General features: G+C 38.5%; 1 protein-coding gene and 1 non-coding gene across 3 annotated transcripts in view; both read left to right on the top strand.

Annotated features, from left to right (window-relative positions):
* The first annotated feature begins 6,220 nt into the window (after positions 1-6,220).
* The window catches only part of SLC5A8 (solute carrier family 5 member 8), a 57,249-nt gene continuing 40,979 nt past the window's right edge, over positions 6,221-22,490 (top strand). Inside the window, exons 1-4 of one of the 2 annotated variants that reach the window (XR_001892919.3) lie at positions 6,221-7,473; positions 12,352-12,417; positions 14,750-14,801; positions 22,076-22,143. Coding sequence is in view for 1 of the 2 variants with exons in the window: in XM_009181514.4 (XP_009179778.1) it covers positions 7,123-7,473; positions 12,352-12,417; positions 14,750-14,801; positions 22,076-22,143 (537 nt within the window). In the remaining variant the exon portion in view is untranslated. The remainder of the gene's footprint in view (positions 7,474-12,351; positions 12,418-14,749; positions 14,802-22,075; positions 22,144-22,490) is intronic. The other variant, XM_009181514.4, reaches the window with a different exon arrangement.
* Positions 17,900-18,006, top strand: LOC116268977. Its single transcript, XR_004176304.1, has one exon. It is a non-coding gene; the product is annotated as a U6 spliceosomal RNA (small nuclear RNA).

Below are 22,490 nucleotides of genomic sequence, written 5' to 3'. Positions count from 1 at the left end.
GGATTACAGGTGTGAGCCACGGCACCCAGCTAGGAGTGGTTTGGTTTTATGATGAAAATTAAATAGCTCTTGGAGTAGATTCTATCCTTGCATTAGCTATGATACAAGTCAGCACATTCTAGGTCCTTTCTCCACTTGGAAAGAATTACTGCCAATTATTGGCCTCCCTCTGACTACTTTGCTTCAAAAAAAATGAAAAGTTCATTTATTCCTATAGTTCTATAAAAGAAACCTACTCCAAAAAGATGTGAAATGACTTATAATGTAATACTGTAATTTTTGATATAAACTTCATCTTTGTTTCCTTGTTATAGAATAAGTAGTAAGTAAACATTGCCTAGTAATGTGACATGAGTAACAGAAGATACCAACTTATTTTCACCCTAGGGAAGCCTACTTGGTTCTGTTGACTCTCTTCTTAATATCTATCTATAATCTTCAGGTGTAGCAAAGGGCCAGCAACTACTTTCTGGGAAAAAAGGTATTTTTCCAAACTTTAAAAACACACCAAAATATGGGACTAAAGAAAAGTGCATATATACCTATTTAATGCAGTGGTCTGATCATAGTTCACTGCAGCCTCAAACTATCAGCCTTAAGGGACACTCTTACCTCGGCCTTGCAAAATGCTGGGATTACTGGTGCCTTGCCCTATTGTTTAAACTAACATTTTTCATAATATACTAAATGTGAATATACTTCCAAAACTTGAAAGAACTATGCAGTTATAAAGCATTATAAAAATAGGCATATTAGGTATTTTTATATGTTTTTAAGTTCATTGATTAGCAAGAGGAATAAAACTGAACTCAGTAGAAAAGTTTTGGAGAGAAACAAAAAAGTGAGGATTTTTACCTTATAGCTAACATTATCTACCTTTTTATACTATAATCCTTTTAGATAACAAGCCAATGAAATTTTAAATTCAAAGGCAACTCAAATGATTCTTGACAAGGGTACCAAGACCTTTCAATGGCCAAAGGGTAGTATTTTCAACAAATAGTGCTAGGAAAACTGAATATCCACATGCCAAAGAATCAGACTGGACCCTTACCTAACACCATATACAAAAATTAACTCAAAATGGATCAAAGACTTTTTATGACCTAAAATGATACAATTCTTAGAAGAAAACATAGGTCAAGACTTGAAGATACTAGAGTTGGCAATGATTTCTTGGATATGACACCAAAGGAACAGGGAACAAAAGTCAATAAATTGGATTACATAATCATTTAAAAATTTTGTGCATCAAAAGACACTATCAACAGAGGAAAATGGTAACCCACAAAATGGGAGAAAGTGTTCACCAACCATATACTTGATAAGGGATTAATATCCAGAATATGTAGAGAAATCTTACAATTCAACAAAAAACAATTTAAAATGGGCAAAATACTTAATAAACACTTCTCCAAAGAAGATATACAAATGGCAATAAGCACATGAAAAGGTGCCCAACATCACTAATTATTAGTGAAATGCAAATCAAAACAATAAGATACCACCTCACACCCATAGGATGGCTGCTATTTTAAAAAAAAAAAACAACAAGTGCTGACAAGGGTGTGGAGAAATTAGAATGCTTGTGCACTGTTGGTGCGAATGTCAAATGTCACAGCCACTGTGGAAAACAGTATGGCAGTTCTTGAAAAAAAATAAAAATAGAATTAGCACATGATCCAGAAATTCCACTTTTAGGGATATGCACAAAATATTTGAAAGTAAGGCTTTTATGAAACATTTGTACATTCCTTTTCTAGCAGCATTATTCGCAATAGCGAAAAAGTGTAAGTAACCCAAGCGTTCACTGACAGATGAATGGATAAGCAAAATGTGGTATATCCATAAGATGGAATATAACTTAGCCTTAAAAAGGAAGGAGATTCTGACCTATGCTACAATGTGGATGAATCTTGAGAGTATTATGCTAAGTTAAATAAACTAGTCACAAGAAGACAAATGCTGTATGATTCCTCCTAGGCCTCTGGGCCTGTGATGGGAAAGGCTGCTGCAAAGGTCTGGGACATGGCCTGGAGACATTTTCTCCATTGTCTTGGAGATTAACATTTGGCTCCTCATTACTTATGCAAATTTCTGCAGCAGGCTTGAATTTCTTCCCAGAAAATGGGTTTTTCCTTTCTATTGCATCATCAGGCTGTCAATTTTCCAAACTTTTATGCTCTGCTTCCTTTTAAAACCGAATGCTTTCAACATCACCAAAGTCACCTCTTGAGTGCTTTGCTGCTTAGATATTTCTTTTAACAGATACCCTAAATCATCTTCCTCAAGTTCAAAGTTCCACAAATCTCCAGGGCAGGGGCAAAATGCCATCAGTCTCTTTGCTAAAACATAGGAAGAGTCACCTTCACTACAGTTCCCAACAAGTTTCTCATCTCCATCTGAGACCACCTCAGCCTGGATTTCATTGTCCATATTATTATCAGCATTTTTTGTCAAAGCCATTCAACAAGTTTCTAGGAAGTTCTAAACTTTCCCACATTTTCTTGTCTTCTGAGCCCTCCAAACTGTTCCAACCACTGTCTGTTACCAAGTTCCAAAGTCTCTTCCACATTTTCGGATATTTTTACAGCAGCACTCCACTGTACCAGTACTAACTTACTGTATTAGTCCGTTTTCACACTGCTAATAAGGACAAACTTGAGACTGGGTAATTTGTAAAGAAAAAGAGGTTTAATGGACTCACAGTTCCACGTGACTGGGGAGAAGATCTCACAATCATGGCAGAAGGTGAAAGGCATGTCTTATGTGGTGGCAGACAAGATAGAATGAGATCCAAGTGAAAGGGGTTTCCCCTTATAAAACCATCAGATCTCACGAGACTTATTCACCACCACGAGAATAGTATGGGGGAAACCACCCCCATGATTCAATTATCTCCCACTTGGTCCCTCCCACAACATGTGGGAATTATGGGAGCTACAATTCAAGACGAGATTTGGGTGGGGACATGGCCAAACCATATCAATTGGGCAGCCAGCCGTCTGTTGTTGGATGATTTTCACCAAAGTGCATCTTTCTTTCTACAATCAGAGGCTGCCACCTCCAAAGAACATATTATCTCACTTCATCCTCTGGCTGGATGCTTACGGGGATAGAGTAAACTGGCAGTGCAGTGAATCTTGGGAGGGGTCATCCTTAAAAGTAAAGCACTATAGTTTGGTAGAGATGGAAGAACCTCAGATGCAGTGGATGCTGTAACCAATGGCTTTTATGATGGTATTTCATGGTGATAATGTGAGAACGCCAGACAGTGAGAATGCCAGACAGTGGGAACAGGTGACGATATTGTCTCTAGCCAAAAGAGTCATAAGAAATGCAAATCGGCTTATCATGCTGTTGAGTTAGGTACTAAACTTTGCTATGTGATCCCACTGTAAAACCTAGAGCCCCAAAGAATGGAATAATAAGATAGAAAACAACACAACTGATCTTTTGACTAACACTAAGTCTGGAAATTACTCTTCCATTTGAGATGATTGCCAGAAAAATCATCAATATATATCCTATGAGAAGCTCCTGAGGGGCAGAAGAATGGGATCAATGCTTCAAAGACTCAGAGAAAGAAAATCACTATAAAATTATTTGCTCCTAGAATTTAAAAAATATTTTAAGAAAACTGTTTGGCATTCTAAAGGTGAAAAGACTTTAGAATGAGATAAAAGGGAAAATATTACTTTTAAAAATTCAGTGACGTTAAAAATGTAACGGCAAAAGTAAAATCTACATTGGGAGTAGGAATGTAGACTCCTGTAGCATTACTATGACAGACACCAGAGTCAATGACATGAAAGACAAACTTAAGATCTCTTCAGGTATGTGGGCAAAAGAAAAGAGGATTCAAGTGAATAATATAGAGGACTGGAACTGGGCATGGTGGCTCACATCTGTAATCCCAGCACTTTGAGAGGCCGAGGCAGGTAGATCACGAAGTCAGGAGATAGAGACCATCCTGGCCAACATGGTGAAACCCCATCTCTACTAAAAATACAAAAATTAGGCAGGCGTGGTGGTGTGTACCTATAGTCTCAGCTACTCAGGAGGCTGAGGCAGGAGGATCACTTGAACCTGGGAGGTGGAGGTTGCAGTGAGCTGAGATTACGCCACTGCACTCTAGCCTGGGCAACAGAACAAGACTCCATCTCAAAAAGAAAGAAAGAATAATATAGAGAACTGGAGAGATTTATTTAAGAATTATACATTTCTGAGGAAGATACTAGAACAATTAGAACAACAGTAATTAAAGATATCCCTTTAAAAAACAAGACCTGACTATTCCAATTGAAAGGACTCACCATTCTAGATGATAGTAATGAAAAGAGGGCTATTGTAGAAATACCCTGCAAATGTTTGGGAATGCAAGTATAAAGAAAAAAACCACATCTATTAGTATTCTGCCATAAAGCAGGTTATTTATGAGGAAACAAAAATTTAGCTATTGGAGATAGCTCTCCAATAAGAAATGCCAGAAGACAACAGAAAAAATACTTAAAATTTTTTGAAGAAGAAGACTGTGACCTAAGAATTTTCTCAGCTGAATTTTTTTTTCTCATATGTGAAGACAACAGATGAACAATACCATATATTCAAAGGCTCAGGAAATAGAGCATTCACGTATTCTTCATGAAAATATTATTTGGAGACATATATCAGGCACTCAAAAGATGTGAAAGAAGAATAGGGTATGGATTACACATAGTTCATGGCATTACATAAGTGTTTTATAGCAAGATGACATAGCTTGGGAAAACAGAAGCTGTGTTTAATAGCAGTACTTCCAAGCCATAACTTACACTAGCCCAATTCTCAATAAATTGGAAGGCAGCTAAACAATCATATGATGCTAGTATTTTATAGTGTCAGGGTCTATTCACATATAATCTCATTTAACGCATTTTAATTCCATGAGATAAAAACCAATATTCCCATTTAAGATATGGGAAACTAAGACATAGAAGGAAGCACTTGGCTAAGATATCATGGCTCATAGGTGGCAGTGAAGAGGTCAGTTTGCAGTCTACAGGTTTAACCTCAGACTATTCTGCTTCTAACATGACTACGGAAATGTGTTGATCATTAGCTGCCTGAAGCTCTGTTCTTAACTCTAGGTGTCCAAAAGAAGATGAATTTTGTTTAGATAGCATTTCCCATATCTAGGGCTATTGGCTTTAAAGAAATTCCCAGAAGTGAATCCAATTCCTAGAAGGATCAAGCTGGATTCTTTTGTGTGTTACTCTAACAGGTTGCGCGCTCTCTCTCTCTCTCTATTATATATAAAATTTATATAATATACATATATAATTTTATGTATTATATATGTATAATATCATGTAATATATACATATAGTACATTTCACACTGGTAGGATATAATTCCATACCACATATTTGTTTAACCAATTGAATTACTTGGATTTAGCTTCTATTTCCCTCTTTATTTCCTTCTGAAAATATTATACAAATAACATCAATTTACAAAAAATAAAATCTGATATAGCTTTTTTTTTTCATACACTAGCCTAGACTAAACTCATTCTGTGGATTGGTTACCTAGGACCAACTGGTATATTATAAAGTTGTATAAAAATGAACAAGGACTGCCTGAAATATATTGATAGCTGAGCACATTTGGCTGGAGTGTCTATTTTAGAAGGAAAACCTGAGAATCACATGCGATTCATGTGTTAATAGTATTTCAAGACAAGCCATTTAAAATATGTCCTGAGTGCTGATACTAGAAATGATTTTTACTTCAGTGCTTTCAAGTGTCTTCATTTAAGTGTTCACATTTTGCCTACCTATAACACATATCTACACACTGTGATTAAGAAAGCAAACACTGAAATCTGACCTAGATTAAAGATCTTAATTTGCCGGGCGCGGTGGCTCAAGCCTGTAATCCCAGCACTTTGGGAGGCCGAGGCGGGCGGATCACGAGGTCAGGAGATCGAGACCATCCTGGCTAACACGGTGAAACCCCGTCTCTACTAAAAATGCAAAAAATTAGCCGGGCGAGGCGGCGGGCGCCTGTAGTCCCAGCTACTTGGGAGGCTGAGGCAGGAGAATGGCGTGAACCCGGGAGGCGGAGCTTGCAGTGAGCCGAGATCGCGCCACTGCACTCCAGCCTGGGCGACTAAGCGAGACTCTGTCTCAAAAAAAAAAAAAAAAAAAAAAAAAAGATCTTAATTTCTGCCAGTTGATTGGGCAAGTGACTTAATCATTCTACAGTAATTTCTGCATTTGAAAATGCCTATCTCAAGGGTGATGAGAATTACACTGGTTCATCAAAAGAATTACACTGACTAATATAAAACGTGCCAAGCATGTATGTGTCACATGAAGGCTCGTTAAAAAGTGGGTATTATTGCTAATCTTCCAGTAACTACTATTTCCAACAACAGTCTGAAGGGGATCAGAAATGTTTGTTGAGTAAAAACACAAGGAAACAATAGCACAGATTTTCTGCTCTCCTTTATGATCGCTGACCTGTCTAAGGACTGGGATCTCGGTTCACTACAGATTGTCACCCGCATTAATCTACTGTCACCCATTAACCTAACAAATAAGGCAGTCTAAAAACTCCAGGCGTCCCTTTCCGTAAGGACCCGGACTGTTGAACCGAAAGCTAAAATTCAAGACGTGACAATTGCCCTTTGTCCCACATTCTCCCACCGGTCGCCTGCTTGTTTAAACGGTGCGTCCCCTCGGGTACCACTCGAACAAAATTTGCGCGGAGCGCTCCCTGTGTAGATTCGTTGGAAGCAGCTGGAGGCTCCAGTTCTCATCTGCTCAGGTGTCCCTGGCGCCTTGACGAACTCGGCCTCTCCAGTTCCTCACCTGGTGAGCCCTCAGGACAGCGGACTGATTTTCCGAGGTCCCATACCTGGCTCTGAGGGGCGCGGCTCGCAGCGGCGGGTGCAGGGGCGACTGCCAGCCCTCACCCCGCCTCAGGGTGCGTTCGGAGGCCGACACCTGGCGGACGCCTCCCCGCGGGACGCCACGCCTGCGCGGCGGGGATCTGGGATAAGAAGTGCGCGCCTGGCTTGGGCTGCGCGCCGCTGGGACACCAGTTTGCGCGCAGGGCTCAGGCGACCGTGCGGCCATGGACATGCCGCGGGGCATTGGCACCTTCGTGGTGTGGGACTACGTGGTGTTCGCGGGCATGCTGGTCATCTCGGCCGCCATCGGCATCTACTACGCCTTCGCTGGGGGCGGCCAGCAGACCTCCAAGGATTTCCTAATGGGCGGCCGCAGAATGACGGCTGTGCCCGTGGCGCTGTCCCTCACCGCTAGCTTCATGTCGGCCGTCACCGTCCTGGGCACCCCCTCCGAGGTCTACCGTTTTGGGGCCATTTTTAGCATCTTTGCCTTCACCTACTTCTTTGTAGTGGTCATCAGCGCGGAGGTCTTCCTCCCGGTGTTCTACAAACTGGGAATTACCAGCACCTACGAGGTAAGGGGCAGGGTGGGCTGGGACCGTGGAGGGCGCGGGGTAAGGGGACTTTGCAGACCTCTGGAGGCGTTTTCTTGGGGGCAGGTTCTCACCGCCACATCGAAATCTCTCCCCGTCCATCTTCACCCTCCCTACCTTCCTCCCTGTCCCCTGACCCTCCCCTGGCATCCCTTCCCTTCTACTGAGAGGTATCCTTTAAGGGTGAAAAAATCCTTGGGATTTACTCTCCTGGGCTTAGTGAAAAAAAAAGAGGCTTCCAAAGTGAACGGATTGGAATAGTACTGCTCGCTAAGATCCTTTCTACCTTTAGCATCTTTGATTCCCAAGCAAGAGGAAAGATTTGGGGGGAAGGTAAGTTCTTCAGGTCTCAGGCCCTGCTTCTTGAAATGAATCCTCTTGTTTCAGGTCCTCAGTGCCATTCACTCTTCCAAGACGGTGAAGAATTTGTGCTCCCCTTCCTTCCCCTTCCACACACACCCCCTTTCCACTGAAACAGGCACCCAAGTGGCTAAGGTGTACCAGTAAGTGTATTTGGGACCAGATTCTACCACTTACTAGCTGGGTGACCTTGGATGACTTACTCGACCTTTTGTGCCTATTTCCTCAAAATTAAAATAATATCACCTACCTCATCCAGTTGTTGGGAGGATTAAATGAGATAATGCAAGGTGTAGCATTTAGAACAGTGTTTGACACAGAGTAAGTGCCAGATAGATGTTGGCCATAATTATTGTGGTGGTGCTACTGTGGTGGTGGTAGTTATCTTGGGATCAGTAAGAAAATTAGGCAGCATGGTTCTCAAACAGCTCTGCCTTCTAATGAAAGCATACTCATGTCTGTCTTTTCCTCTATTGCACAGATCCCCTGGCTATAGGTTTTCTCAAGTTGTCTGCAGGAAAGGGCTTTGAAAAGATGGACATGCTTTTAGTTTAAAGAGCTGTTTAATGGGAGGCTGGGGGCGGGGAGGCGGGGTGGATCAGCTCAGGGGAGTGGCAGGGCCCAGTTCAGTGCCTTCCGTGGTCTCCTTCACCCAGGCACTGATCCATGAGCTCCATGGAACAAACCTTCAAAAGTTTCCTCTCTATTAAGCCATTAACCCAGAGAACTCCAATCCAGGGGTTCTGGTAGGTGCTTTCCTAGTGAGGCTGGTTCAACTGGTGCTGGGGACAGGGCCTCAATGGCACAACAAACATTGGTGACACATTCTGCCTGGGCTCTAGTGACGTCTTCCAGGGCGAGGCACCCCGGGCAGCGTTGCCTTCCATTCACTCTGGTGCTGTGTTTGGGAGAGCCCAGTAATCATCCCAGAAGTGAGCAGGATGCAGTTTCTCAGGTTTGCTCAGAAGTGACAAACTGGTGAAATTCCCCAGACCAAATTCAGTTCTCAGTCATTTTTTTTTTTTTTTTTTTTTACTTCTCCTTATAGTGAGGAGAAACAAAATATAATTTCGGACTATGACTTCTTTTGAGAACTCAAAAGGCTGGTAACACTGGGCCCATGCCCCCTGTGGCCACAGGAACTCGAGTTTACAGCTCTTGCTGTCACTCTCTATTAAACTTTGATATTGAGGTCTTTGTGTTTTCATGGTGACTGTTTTTTGGTAGAGAAATTTTTATCTGCATTTATGTCTTTATCAAAAAATGTGAAAGGGAAAATGGACAGGGGTAAAGGGATATCTTGTTTCCAGGGAGATGTAAGAAAACATATATCTTAGTGGCTGGGAGGAATATTCCAGCATGTTAATATGTGAACACCTGGTCAATGTCACTTATGTATGTTACCTGATGGAACCTGGAGGCATTTGAGTCTGTGAGCTCTGATCTACAGCTAACCAATTCCCAAACTTGGAAAGGGTTTGAAGAATCTGACATGAGGACTTCATCTCTACAGATGAATGCTGCTCTCATAATCACTGACCCATGCCTCTTCGGGGCTACAACATTAACTCAACCAGAAACAGATTTCCCTCATGTTTGCAGTGGTAGAGGCTGAGTTAGCAGGGTTCCAGCTAAAAATGGCAAAAAACAAAAGTTCATTGAATGCTGAACACATGCCAGGCACTGGCCTACATTGCATGTTTTACATACATTATCTGACTCACATTCAGAACAATCCTTATGAGGGAAGTACTATCAAGAGCCCCATTTTGTGGACGCAGACTCAGAGTAAGTTAAGCTACTAGGAATGTGAAGCAGTGTAGACATATGCCTAGCAGCATACTGGCTGCTTCTGAAGGCTCTGATGAGTCTGTTACAACCCCAAGCAATACTTACACCAGTGCAGAGAGAACAAGGGAAGCAATAGAGGATGCGTGAAGTTGTGGGCACACTGCAGGCATCCACCTCTGGGGTGCCAGGCAGTTGGGAACAGGGAAGTTAGGCAACATGCTAAGACCCTCCCTAATGGTCATGGCAAAGACTTTCCTGTGGAGTATATTGTTTATTGTTTTATGCTGAGAGGTACAGAATCTATACAGAATATGCAGTACAGTGTTGAGTGATTGATAACCTGGCATTCTTGCTCAAGTATGAAATCTCTCCCTGTTGACATTTCTTTAGCGAAAATTAGCTGTTCACAAACATTTTTTCTCATTTATCACTGCCTTCAAAATGTAGTCCTGATAGGTGTGTAGCAACGTCCAGACCCAAGTATAATGCAGGAATCCAATTTGATCCATCAATTCTTCAAGATCTTTCTGGAGCCAACTAAATCTGTGTTTAAACTGAGTTGCTTAGACCTCATGTTTGCTTATTATTTATATATTTATTCATATCAACAGAAGTGATTCAAAGTTCTGAGGACAATGAGAGATCATGATTAATTTAGGCACCTATCATTACTCTGTAATTATGTCTAGAAATCTTACAAGTATTCCCTAAGGCAGCCTAGGAATTGATGACTGAGATCGTAATAGACTTCTTGGTTCTCTCTTGAGTTGGTCCTTGAGCTTAAATCACAGGTTTCCCTGGATCAACTGATCAACTTACGTGGTTCAGCTTGGTTCAATTTATTTGTGTCTCCAGCAATTTGGATGCATGTATCTAGCATAAACAAGACTTCTCTTCTATTGATGTCCATTCACATATTTAGTGACTCATAGAGATTTACAAAACAAATAAACAAACAAAAAATAAACTTCTAAAGAAACGCAATAACACTGCCCTGTTTCCAGGCTTAATAAACTTCTCCAGTCTTCTAAAAAGGCTTCCAAAATATCCTTGAATGATTTTGATATATGTAATTCATTGAGATTCAATTTTCTTCAGGTCCATTGATTTGGATACCACTAACTTCTTAATATCTTACTTTTTGAGTTTACATTTCCCCATCCGTTTATGTCATTGAATAGTCTCCAAACCCTGCAAAGTGAGAGGGAAACAAATTATTATTATGCCCCTCATTTTAAAGAGAAAGAACCTGACATTTGGAGAATGATTGCCACAAGCTGATGGAGTCAGGTGTGGGACTGGGTCAAGGGCCGGAACTCTTCCTCCAGCATACTACACGGTACTGTGTATTTGTCATCCATCAGTGATTTGGGAGTGGGGTCTTACTTTGTGTTAGTTTCATCCATTCACTTATTGAGTCTTAAATATGTAGTCAGATTGTTTATATATGCCGAATAATGTACACAGATTTTGGCATCAAAGGTTTTACATGTGTACTGTGGCCCTGACAAGTTTGCAAGGCTGTCAACTTGGTGTTCTCTCTGAGTCCCAGTGTTCTTGTCTTTAACATGGGCTTATACACAGTACCTGGCTCATAAGAGTTGTTGGGAGGACCGTGCACACAGCAAGTACTCTGTATGTGTTAGCCGTGATCATGGGGCAAAAATATCAGATGTTTTTTCCTCAGATTGTTACCTAACGCCAGTTTTTTCTTCTTCTTCTTTTCTACTATATGAAGATTGTTGTCAGCCTTAAATTTCTTAGTAATTATATTCAAGTTAGAGAATGTCTTAGATCCCAGCTCTGAAATTCTGTGATCCTAACTCTGTAATATGTATATTATAATACATTATGTAACATAGGAGACAAGCAGACTATGTTATAAGACATAGCAGATTTCAAGTAGAATGGGAAAAATTGGCATGGTCGTTGGCGCTGAACAGAAACTGGCTTGGGTGATTTAAGTTTTAAAAAATTTGTTAGAAGGACATGGGGGTAGCTCATAGAACAGAGGGACAAGCTGAGTAAGCAAGGCTTGGAAAGGACAGAAACCAGGGCAGCCTTTTCAGGCCACTCTGTCAGGATCAGTCATGTTTTATCTTTGTATCCTGCCTTTAAGATTCAAATACACAATGGAAGGAAAAGCTGATTGGCTGAGCTGGGATCATGTGACTTCCTCTTGGTCAGTAGAGGCAGGGCAAATGACTGACTATTCCATCACAATAGTCTGCAATCAGAAAGGGTTGATGCCCCAAGTGAGTCAAGGAAAATGTATGGAGTAGATGCCAAGAGAAAGAGAACAACAGATTGCTCACTCTAAAAATATAGAAAGTAATTTCACTTGTATGACATTCTGGAAAAGGCCAAACTAGAGAGGGAGAGCAGATCAGTGATTGCAAGGGTTTGGGGGAGGGAGGAGGGCTTGATCATGAAGGGGAAGCCCGAGGGAGTTTTCTGGGTGATGGAACTGTCTTGTGTCCTGATTGTGACGAGGGTTACATGAGCCTGTGTGTGTTAAAACCCATTGAACTGTACGCTAAAACGAGTCAATTTTGCTGTATATAAATAAAAATAATACTAAAATAAAAATACAGAATCCAAATCGGTTATGAAGTTGCTTTACATTTCTAAATTTAAATTTTCTTCTTGAGCTTCTGATTTTAAAAAAGGCATCCAGAGGATTCACATAATTTTTTTTTTTGGCAACAGTATTTAGAACTTCGATTTAACAAATGTGTTCGTCTCTGTGGAACAGTCCTCTTCATTGTTCAAACAGTAAGTAGCTCTCCATTTATTTTATCTTTTGTCAGCTAAAATGTTTTTAACCATGGCATCTGGATTAAGCTTACCTGGGAAACACATGAAAGATAAAAAAGAGGTGTTGAAAATATAAGGGAACACAAAAGGGGAAACACTTGTCACTGTACAGCATCAACCCTTAAGATCATCAAACAGGGTTTCAGTAAATGCTTTACTTCCTGGAAAAGTAGAATGATTTAAGTGAATGTTAAATATTATGCTGGTGAAGCAACAGTCGGAAAGTATGCTTTCCTTTATCTGACCTCCCTTCACCTCCACCAAGGTGACAGGAAGGGCATTGCTATATGACAAAGATACTTACTTGTTGCTGACAGTGGGAATTCTAACAAAAGGAAAACAAGTAGCATGTTCACAGTATTTCTGTAACATATTGAGTAGTAGGTATGAAAAAATTAACTTCCATAGGAAGACAGTAGGAAATAATTTTCTTTGAAATCATACTTTAAAAGTCAGTGCTCTTTTAAAAATTAGACTCTAAGAACCAACTAAAGCAGTCCTTAGAGTGTAAAACAACAGAATCCTAAGCTCTGGAGGAGTCTTTAAAGCCAAATACTCAATCCAGTAATTCAAGAACATGCACTTATAGATTTACTGATTGACACGAAGGGAAAGCAAGGATTTCCCAAGTGGCCAGTGACAGAGAATGCTTTCCACTGTTCACCCTGCTGCTGGAAGATTGTAATGATCATTGTCACGATTATTTATATACACATTTTCCTCTTGTCAGTTAAGCACTTTAGGGCTGGGTTTGCTAATGGAGATTGTGGAAGAGATTCGCATTCTTGTCTCTAATTTCAATTCCATTTCCAGTCAAAAGCTACCTAAGGGCCAGCCGCAGTGGCTCATGCCTGTAATCCCAGCATTTTGGGAGGCTGAAGCAAGTGGATCACCTGAGATCAGGAGTTCAAGACCAGCCTGGCCAACACATGGTGACACCCCCATCTCTACAAAAATATAAAAATTAGCCAGACATGATGGCAGGTGTCTATAATTCCAGTGACTGGGGAGGCTGAGGTAGGAGAATCTCCTGAACATGGGAGGCAGAGGTTGCAGTGAGCCAAGATCAAGCCATTGCACCACCCCAGCCTGGGCGACAGAGCAAGACTATTTCAAAAAACAAAAACAAAAAACAAAAAACAAACAAACAAACAAAAAAGCTACCTAAGGATTTGCTGCAGTGAGACAGACAGAGTGCCTCTGTAAATTATGTAACTCAACTTCATTTTATATCTTTGCAAATTATGTAACTTAAGTTTTATCAGTCCTTCACAACTGCGGTGTAAAAGGAAGGAATCCTTTGGGGTCTCTTAGAGAGTTGAGCCTGGTAGCTTGCATTCACCAACTGTTCAGATTTCTTTGGATCTTTGTTAGAAATGCCAACAGAAATGAGAAGTGGGGACGAGCGTTAGGAAGGTGGCCTGTGGTCATGTTTTTAAATCTTCAACTTGGACAGAATAATGACTGTGGAAAGTTAGTTCATTTTTGCAAAAAGAGGGGAGATTTAGCACCTCCCATTTGAAGGACTTCATAGTTCTACTCATGTAATATAATCAAACATTCAAAAGGTACTGAATAGGTTTTTATTTTCATAATATGCTTTTATGGAATAATCATGGAATTCACTTCTATGGGATATATTTGAAAGATCAAACACAGTAAAAATTATATTTTGAGGAAAAGACTATTTCTCTTCCTCACGATTGTACCCCAGATCAATATATAGTTGTTAAATATATGAATGAAAATAATGAATGATATTAAAAAGATAGAATATGGTTTTTGTTGGCTTTCAGGATTTTTTAGTGCAAATTTATACTTTTGTTTAATTTATGAACATTAAAACTTTTAGAAATATGTTTTCCAAATTTTTACTGTTTTCTCAATTAGTTATGCAGGGATTAACAGTTTGAAGACATAATTGAGGGGTCATCTTTTATATTATTATTTTTTCTTTTTTTCTAATTATTTTAGATGTGGGAAATTTTTTTTCAAGATTGAGTTGCTGGATCAGTGACCATTTGCACTAAGCACCATATAAAAGTCCATATTTTTACATAAGCGTGTTGCAAAAAAATGTTTTTAACTGATGACCATACCATAAACAGAAGAGTCAACTTTACTTAAATAATATTTTTCAAGTTACAAACAAATTTTATTAGGCATTTTGAAACTATTGTTTTAATTCATAATTGAAGTTATAGGAAAACAATCAATATTTTATAACTCAGACATAATTCATGAATTTTATAATTCATTTAATTCATTTGGCTTTCTTTCTCCCCCCTAGATTCTGTATACTGGAATTGTTATTTATGCCCCTGCCCTGGCTTTGAATCAAGGTACATTTTAGAGTTGCCAGTTAGGTAACTCACATTTTGGGGTTCACTTTCAACAAGCCTTATTTTTTCCTTGGGGAGATGGGGAGATGGAGGAATGCTTCTAGTAACCTACATCAGCCTTACTAGTGGGGCAGGATGGGTGCAGTGTCTATGGTAGCTTCTTTGGGTTTTTGGATGGGTAACTCCAAAGTGTCTGTAGACCATTACAGAGGTGGACTTCTCCAGGTGGTACTTCTCTGGGATGTGCTCACCAGCCCATTCGTTCCTTTAGAATTAAAGCCCCCTGTAGCCAAAGTCAGGATTGACAGCATCTCCTCCTGTGAACCCATCTCCAGGAAGCTTCCCTGTAATTCTGCTCAGGCCTGTTGTGAAATCTGGCAGGAAGAAAAGCTTTTCTTCTCCACGCTTCTAATAAGGCCCAAAATGAAAGAGAAACAGAGGCATGTGATTTGAATGATCAGACTGCTCCTAGTGACAAAAGGACAGATGTCTGTAGCACTCTTACAAATAAATTTATGAAGATTGTGCTGCTCAACGAAGTATCTATACTCTCCAGATTTGGGAAGATAAATGCAGTGAGGCTGGGATAGTTTACTGAAGCAAAGGTTCATGCTAGTCATAGTTTCAGAAGGTTTTGGGGAAACACCATGCCCTTTGAATTCTTATCTATTCGATGTGAATTTCTCTAAAACGTCCTTGTAAAATGGACATGTGGACTCTGTGATGGGAAGAAATGTGGTATGATTCCTGGGGTTAATATGACATGAAGAAAATCTACTAACTCTACACTCTGTTTTCTTGATTTTATGATAGACATGACAGTAGTTATCACCTAAGTTTATAAAGTAAAAGTATTATTACCAAGAGGAACTTCATGTATAAGGTGCTCTGGAACTCTGAGTCCTGGGCATGTTCCACATCAGTATTACCAACATGACAAGAGGATCATTTCATATATCAAGAACTGAGTTATAAACTTCATAAGTTACCTGTTTAGGCTTTATGTGTAGTTCAACATCTTAGGGTTTTAAAGTGTAGTTCTGGGAATAATCAGAGGACTGACTTTAGTCTGTGAAGAAATCAAGCATTCTGTTCTTATCAGGCTCAAACCACTCCCTGAGAGTAAATTAGAACGAAAGTGAAGGCGTTTTGATGACTAGAGTGTCACTTGTGTGTTTTGCTGTGACCAAGGTTGTAGGTACAGGCATAGACACAGAACTTAGCGTGCAGTAGATGCTCAGAAAAGCTTATGTGACTGAATTGAAACTTCACATTCTGTAGGTCTAACCTCCTTTGTTCTTTTTTGGGAAACCTCAAACAAATACTAAGAGAGAATAGAGCACCTTAATATGCTCATTCATCACTCTACAGTAATATTTATCAACTCGTGGTCTATTTTAATTCACTCCCCCTTACCTCTACCAGATTATTTTTCTGCAAATATGTTATGTCATTTCATCTGTATTTCAGTATGTCCTTTGGAAATAAAGACTTTTAAAGCTATAATTATGCCATCATCGTATCTAAAATATTAATATTAATCTCTTAATTTCATATCAAGTCAGTGTTCACATTTCCCTGATTTTTTCAGTGTTTGTTAGATTCAGGATCCAAATAAGCTTATGTGATTGCCATCAGTCAGTCTCTCTTAAGTTTCCCTTTTCTGCTTTTTAAAATTGAAAACCAGTTTTTTTTCTTTCTTTTTTTTCTGATCGCCTGATGCCTATTGAGAAAACTAGTTTTTATTGAGGTCTATATAATATACCTCAACATACAACATACAATAAAATGCACAGAGCATGGGGAAGTGTACAGTTGGATGAGCTTTAATAGTTGTGTCATAGCTCGTGTAACTACCACCCAGCTCAAGATACAGACTATTTCCATCATCCACTCCCAGGAATTTTCCTCATATGTCTTTCTAATAAACCTCCTGTGGGCCCAAGAAACCATTTTCTGACTTATGCTACCATATACTAGTTTTCCCTATTGTTAGATTTTATAGAAGTGGAATCATATAGAGCCTTTTTATGTCTGGTTTCTTTTGCTCAGCAAAATGTTTTGAGATTCATTCATGCTGCTACATGTATCAGTAGTTCATTCCTTTTTTTTTTTTTTTTTTTTTTTTTGCTGGTAGTACTTCATTGTATGCATCTACCGACATCTGTTTATCCATTCTCTTGTTAGAGACACTGGGTTGTTTCCAGTTTTAGGCTATGGTGAAGTGAGGGTGCCAGGAACATTCTTCTACAGGTTTTGTGCATTTTGTTTTTCTTTTTGACGCCTGTTTTCACTTCCATTGGAAATGAAATACATGGATGTAGTATAAAATTAAAAATAATTCTAGGTCCGGCACGGTGGCTCACACCTGTAATCCCAGCACTTTGGGAGGCTGAGGCGGGTGGATCAGGAGGTCAGGAGATTGAGACCATCCTGGCTAACACAGTGAAACCCTGTTTCTACTAAAAGATACAAAAAATTAGCCGGGCGTGGTGGCGGGCGCCTGTAGTCCCAGCTACTCGGGAGGCTGAGGCTGGAGAATGGCATGAACCTGGGAGGCGGAGCTTGCAGTGAGCCAAGATCAGGCCACTGCACTCCAGCCTGGGCGACAGAGCAAGACTCCGTCTCAAAAAAAAACAAAAACAAAAACAAATATATATATATATATATATATATATAAAATTCTATTTAGACCCAGCTGAGGATAGAAATATGTGCAAATTTACGAGAAATTGCCAAACAGCTTTTCCAACTGGCTGTATCGTTTTACATGTCCACTACGCAATATGTGAGAATTCTCGTCATTCTACATCCCTGCCAATATTTGATATTATTCTTTTTTATTTCAGTCATTCTAGTGGGTATTATCTATTATTTTATTGCTGTTTTAATTTTCATTTTTATATGACTATTGCGGCTTAGCTTATTATTAGACTATTATGGCTTAGCTTATTGGCTCCTGAAATAATAAAGTGAATAAAGACAAATAACCTAATAAAAAGTGAGCCAAAGACTTGAACACTTCACAAAAGCAGATATTCTTCCAATACATCACATGATATATCTATTCATTCCTAGACCTTTAATAATTTCTCTTAGTGCTCACTTTGGCAGCACGTATGCTAAAACTGGAGCAATACAGAGAATATTAGCATGGCCCTTGCACAAAAATGATATGTAAATTTGTGAAGCATTCCATATTTTTTAAAAAAGAAAGAAAAGAAATAATAAAATAAAATAAGATGTCTCAGTAATGTTTTGTAGCTTTGGATGTTGAGGTCTTTTACTATTTCTTAGATTTATACCTAGATAATTGATGTTTTTATGCTATTGCAAATGACATTGTTTTATAATATTTTTCAATTATTCATTGCAAGTATATAAAAATACAACTGACTTTTATGCGTTGATATTCCATCCTAGAACTTGCTGAATTTACTTTTTAAATCAAGCAGGTTTTTGGAGATCCCTTAGGATTTTCATGTTGTTTATGAATAATGACAATTTTACTTCTTTTCTAATCCTCGTGGTTCTTAGTTCTCTTTCCTGTGTTATTGCAATGTTAATGTGGAAAATTACATTGACTGAGTTTTGAATATTAAACCAAGTTTTACTTTCTTGGGATAAACCCTGCTTGGTCATAATATATTATCCTTTTTATATATTAATGAATTCGATTTGATAACATTTTGATAAGGCTTAATAAATGAATTGAGAAGTGTTCCCTCCATTTTCTGAAAGAGTTTATATAAAATTGTGTATTTATTTCTTACATGCTTGGTAGAATTCACCCTGAAGGCACCTGGGCCTACTCTTCGTTTCTGTAGAAAGATTTTGGTTACGGATTCAATTTCTTTCGTAAATGTAGAGTTATTCATATTTTAAAAGTCTTGTGGCGTCGGTTTTGGTAAATTGTATTTTTTAGGGAATGCTTCCATTTGGTCTAACTTATCAAATTCATTGGCATGAAGCTGCTTATAATACCCTCTTGTTATGCTTTTAATGTTTATAGTATCTATAGTGACATCCCTTCTAATTATTCCTAATACTGATAAGATAACTTTTCTATCTTCTTATCTTGATATATCTTTCTAGTATTCTATTGATGTTTTAAATCTCTTCTAAGAACCAGTGTTTTGACTTGTGGATTTTCTTTGTTTTCCATTTCATTAATTTGTGCTGTTTATTGTTTCTTTTCTTCTAATCACTTTGGGTTTTCTAGCTTCTTAAGGTGAAGCTTAGGTCATTGATTTTAAATATTTCTTATTTCATAATGCAAACATTTAAAGTTATTAATTTTTCTTTTACCACTGCTTTATCGGCAGCCCATAGATTTTGATACCTTGTGTTTTTATTTATTTTTCAAAATATTTTCTAATTTCTCCTGTGATTTCTTTTGCCCATGGGTTATTTAGAAGTGTATTGCTTAATTTTCAATATTTGAGGATTTTCTGTCATGTCTTTTTGTTATTTATTCCTAAATTAATACTGCTTTGGTCAGAGAACTAATATGATTTTAATCATTTGAAATTTATGAATTTGTTTTATGGCCCAGGTTCAGGTCTATCTTGAACATTCCATGTGCTCTCAAAAAGAACGTATATTGTATGCTTGTTGGATGTAGTGTTCTATAAGGTCAAACGTTTAGTTAGCTAGTACTGTTATCGTCACATCTTCCATATCTTTATGGATATTTTTTGCTTGTTCTATCAATTGCTGAGAGAAGGATGCTAAAATCTCCAAATATAATTACTGATTCTTCTATTGCTCCTATTTCTCTGTCAATTTTTACTGAATGTATTTTGAAGCTCTTTTAAAGTCTTTTTAAATTTACAATCTCCCTTCTATTTCTTTTCATTTAAATTGCAACTTATTTGCTGAAGAAACTGTGTTATTTGTTCTGCCCAGTTTTCCAGGTTCTAGGTTTAACAATTACATCTGTATGGGGTCATTTAATGTTCACCATTCCTGTGTATTTTTTGTAAACTGGTAGTAGTTTACTAGTAGTAGTTAGATCTAGACTCTTCTTCAGACTCCGCTTCAACTTTTTGGAAATCGTATTTCATAGGCAGTATCTATAAGTTTATTTCCTTCAGGAGACCCAGAATGTCGTTTAAAAAATTATCAGCAGCTATTGATGATCATTCTAGATTTATTATTTCATTAGGGCTTATAAAATGGAGTATTCTGGTTCTGTGAATTCTTCTTCATTAGTTAGATGGAATACTGCTATAAAGAGAAACTTCCTGTTATCAACTATTTGTTTTCTCTGAAAAATAGTTTGTATAGGAAAGGGAGGATAAGTGTCAGATTTTTCCCTTTATGAATTTTAAAAATATTAACTTGGTTCCATACTATCCCCCAAGGGTGACTGAGATTTTTCAAAAATTCTTGCGAACTCATGGATTTAAATGTTTGCTGTTATTTCATAGCATTATCATTAGTAGTATTATTGATTCTCAACCCATTTTTATCCAGCAGGTGCCACCTTAAGTTCCTCCTGATTTTAACGTTGGCTGCATATTGGAATCACTTGGGGGGCTTTCAAAAATACCAATACCTTGGTCCCCATCACCAGCACTCTGAGTTAATTAGCCTGTTGAGTGGCCCAGTTATCAGGATTTTATAAATCTCCTCTGTAGATTTTAATGTGCAGTCACGATTGAGAGCCATGGATGTAATAGTTTTAGAAGAGCAACTCTAAGCCATAATGAATAATATAATGGCCTAACACAGTTAAAAATATTATTCTTTGTTGTTCTTTTCTCTTAGGTGTATCTCAGTAGGAATGTATGTTAAATTATTGTGTTAAATATTTTGTTACATATTTCCTCTGCGTGGTAATGTCACAGACTTGATGTACAGTTAGGTTCCATTTATTTCGTTTTGCAATTGATTTTGAGGAGCTTTTTTTCTAATTTAAATTTATAATTATGTGGAATATTTATGTGTTCCAAAGTGAAATCTATACATCAAAATATGTTTAAAGTAGCCTGACTTGTATCTCTGTCTTCTCTACCCAGTTTTCTCCCTCTCCTAGAAGTAATTTTTTGGCTTCGATTTATCCTTTAATTTTAGTATATGTACTGCTGAAACGAGCACAATTCTTTTCTTTTAAAAAAATGAAATAAGACTCCCCACTTCTTAAATAGGAGCAAATTATAAAGACTTTTCTCCATCTAGATCACATTTTGGTAGCACATATCTTAGTAACGCCTTCTTCAAGGACTGGTGAAATAGTGGGTTTACATGGACACACAGAGGGGAACAACACACAGTGGGGCCTATTGGAGGGTGGAAGATGGGAAGAGGAAGAGGATCAGGAAAAACAACAAGTGGGTTAATGGGTACTAGGCTTGATACCTGGGTGATGAAATCATCTGTACAAGGAACCCCCATGACACAAGTTCACCTGTGTAACAAACCTCCACATGTACGTCTGAACTTAAAGGTTTTTTAACAAGCATTACCAGTTGGGCACGGTGGCTCACGCTTGTAACCCCAGCACTTTGGGAGGCTGAGGCAGGTGGATCATGAGGTCAGGAGATTGAGACCATCATGTCCAACATAGTGAAACCCATCTCTACTAAAAATACAAAAAATTAGCTGGGCATGGTGGTGTGTGCCTGTAGTCCCGGCTACTCAGGAGGCTGAGGCAGATGAATTGCTTGAACCCAGGAGATCACACCACTGTACTCCAGTCTGGTAACAAAGCAAGACTTCGTCTAAAAAAAAAAAAAGCATTACAGTTACCTTTGTTAAATTTCTGAAATCAGATCTGCAATCTGCAATGTTATAAAGATTACATTTGAATCCTTTAATGTTGTCTTCATTTGAATCTACACATCATAGCAATTTGATATTGTCATTATGATTGTCAGTATGATACATTATCCTCAAATTCAAGTATTTGCAACATAATACATAAAAATAGAGTGTTTATTTGAACTGTGTCTAATGGGGAGAGAGATAAGAAATACCCATCACAGTATCAAGGAGTTTCTTAGCTTAATTACAATATAAATGCCTTTCCGTGTATTGAATTAAGCCAGTGTCAGATCTGTGTGTCTGAGGGTAGAAAATTATCAAATAGAATTTTAAACTCCATTTGTTTTTGAGCCATTTATGAGATTTGGACCTAGTTTTAGCTTTAGGCAAGTGGGTATAGAGGAAGGTGCCTGATAAATGATATAGCTTCCTTCTCTGATGATTTTTGAGGATTATTTTTATTGTGCTATTTTGCAATTATATATGACTTCTCTTTTTCTCTACAGTCACAGGATTTGATCTGTGGGGCGCGGTGGTGGCAACAGGGGTGGTCTGCACATTCTACTGCACACTGGTACGTCCAGGACGTATTTCTCTTTTCACCCTACCCACTTGCTTTGCAAAATTGAAAATTCCAGTTGTTGTATACTACAATCTGGTTTGTCCATACCTACGTTCCTATTCCTGACCTCCCACAGGGTAACTTTTTTTGTGTGCGAAATAGTCTGTAGTATAATTTGATCCTTTATAGAAAATGGAGCATAACTGAAATTTTTTCTTTCATTTGATCCACTGCAGTGGTTCCCAGTCTTGTCTCCTGATTCATCTGTACTGTTGCCAAGTTATTATATTTGTGCTCATACTATTCCTCAGCTGAAAAACCTATTATAGGTCGTGGGCCCAGTGGCTCCCACCTGTAAT

This window comes from Papio anubis, chromosome 9, assembly GCF_008728515.1.
Source record: "Papio anubis isolate 15944 chromosome 9, Panubis1.0, whole genome shotgun sequence".
Lineage (NCBI taxonomy): Eukaryota > Metazoa > Chordata > Mammalia > Primates > Cercopithecidae > Papio > Papio anubis.
This window is presented reverse-complemented; position numbering and strand designations above follow the sequence as displayed.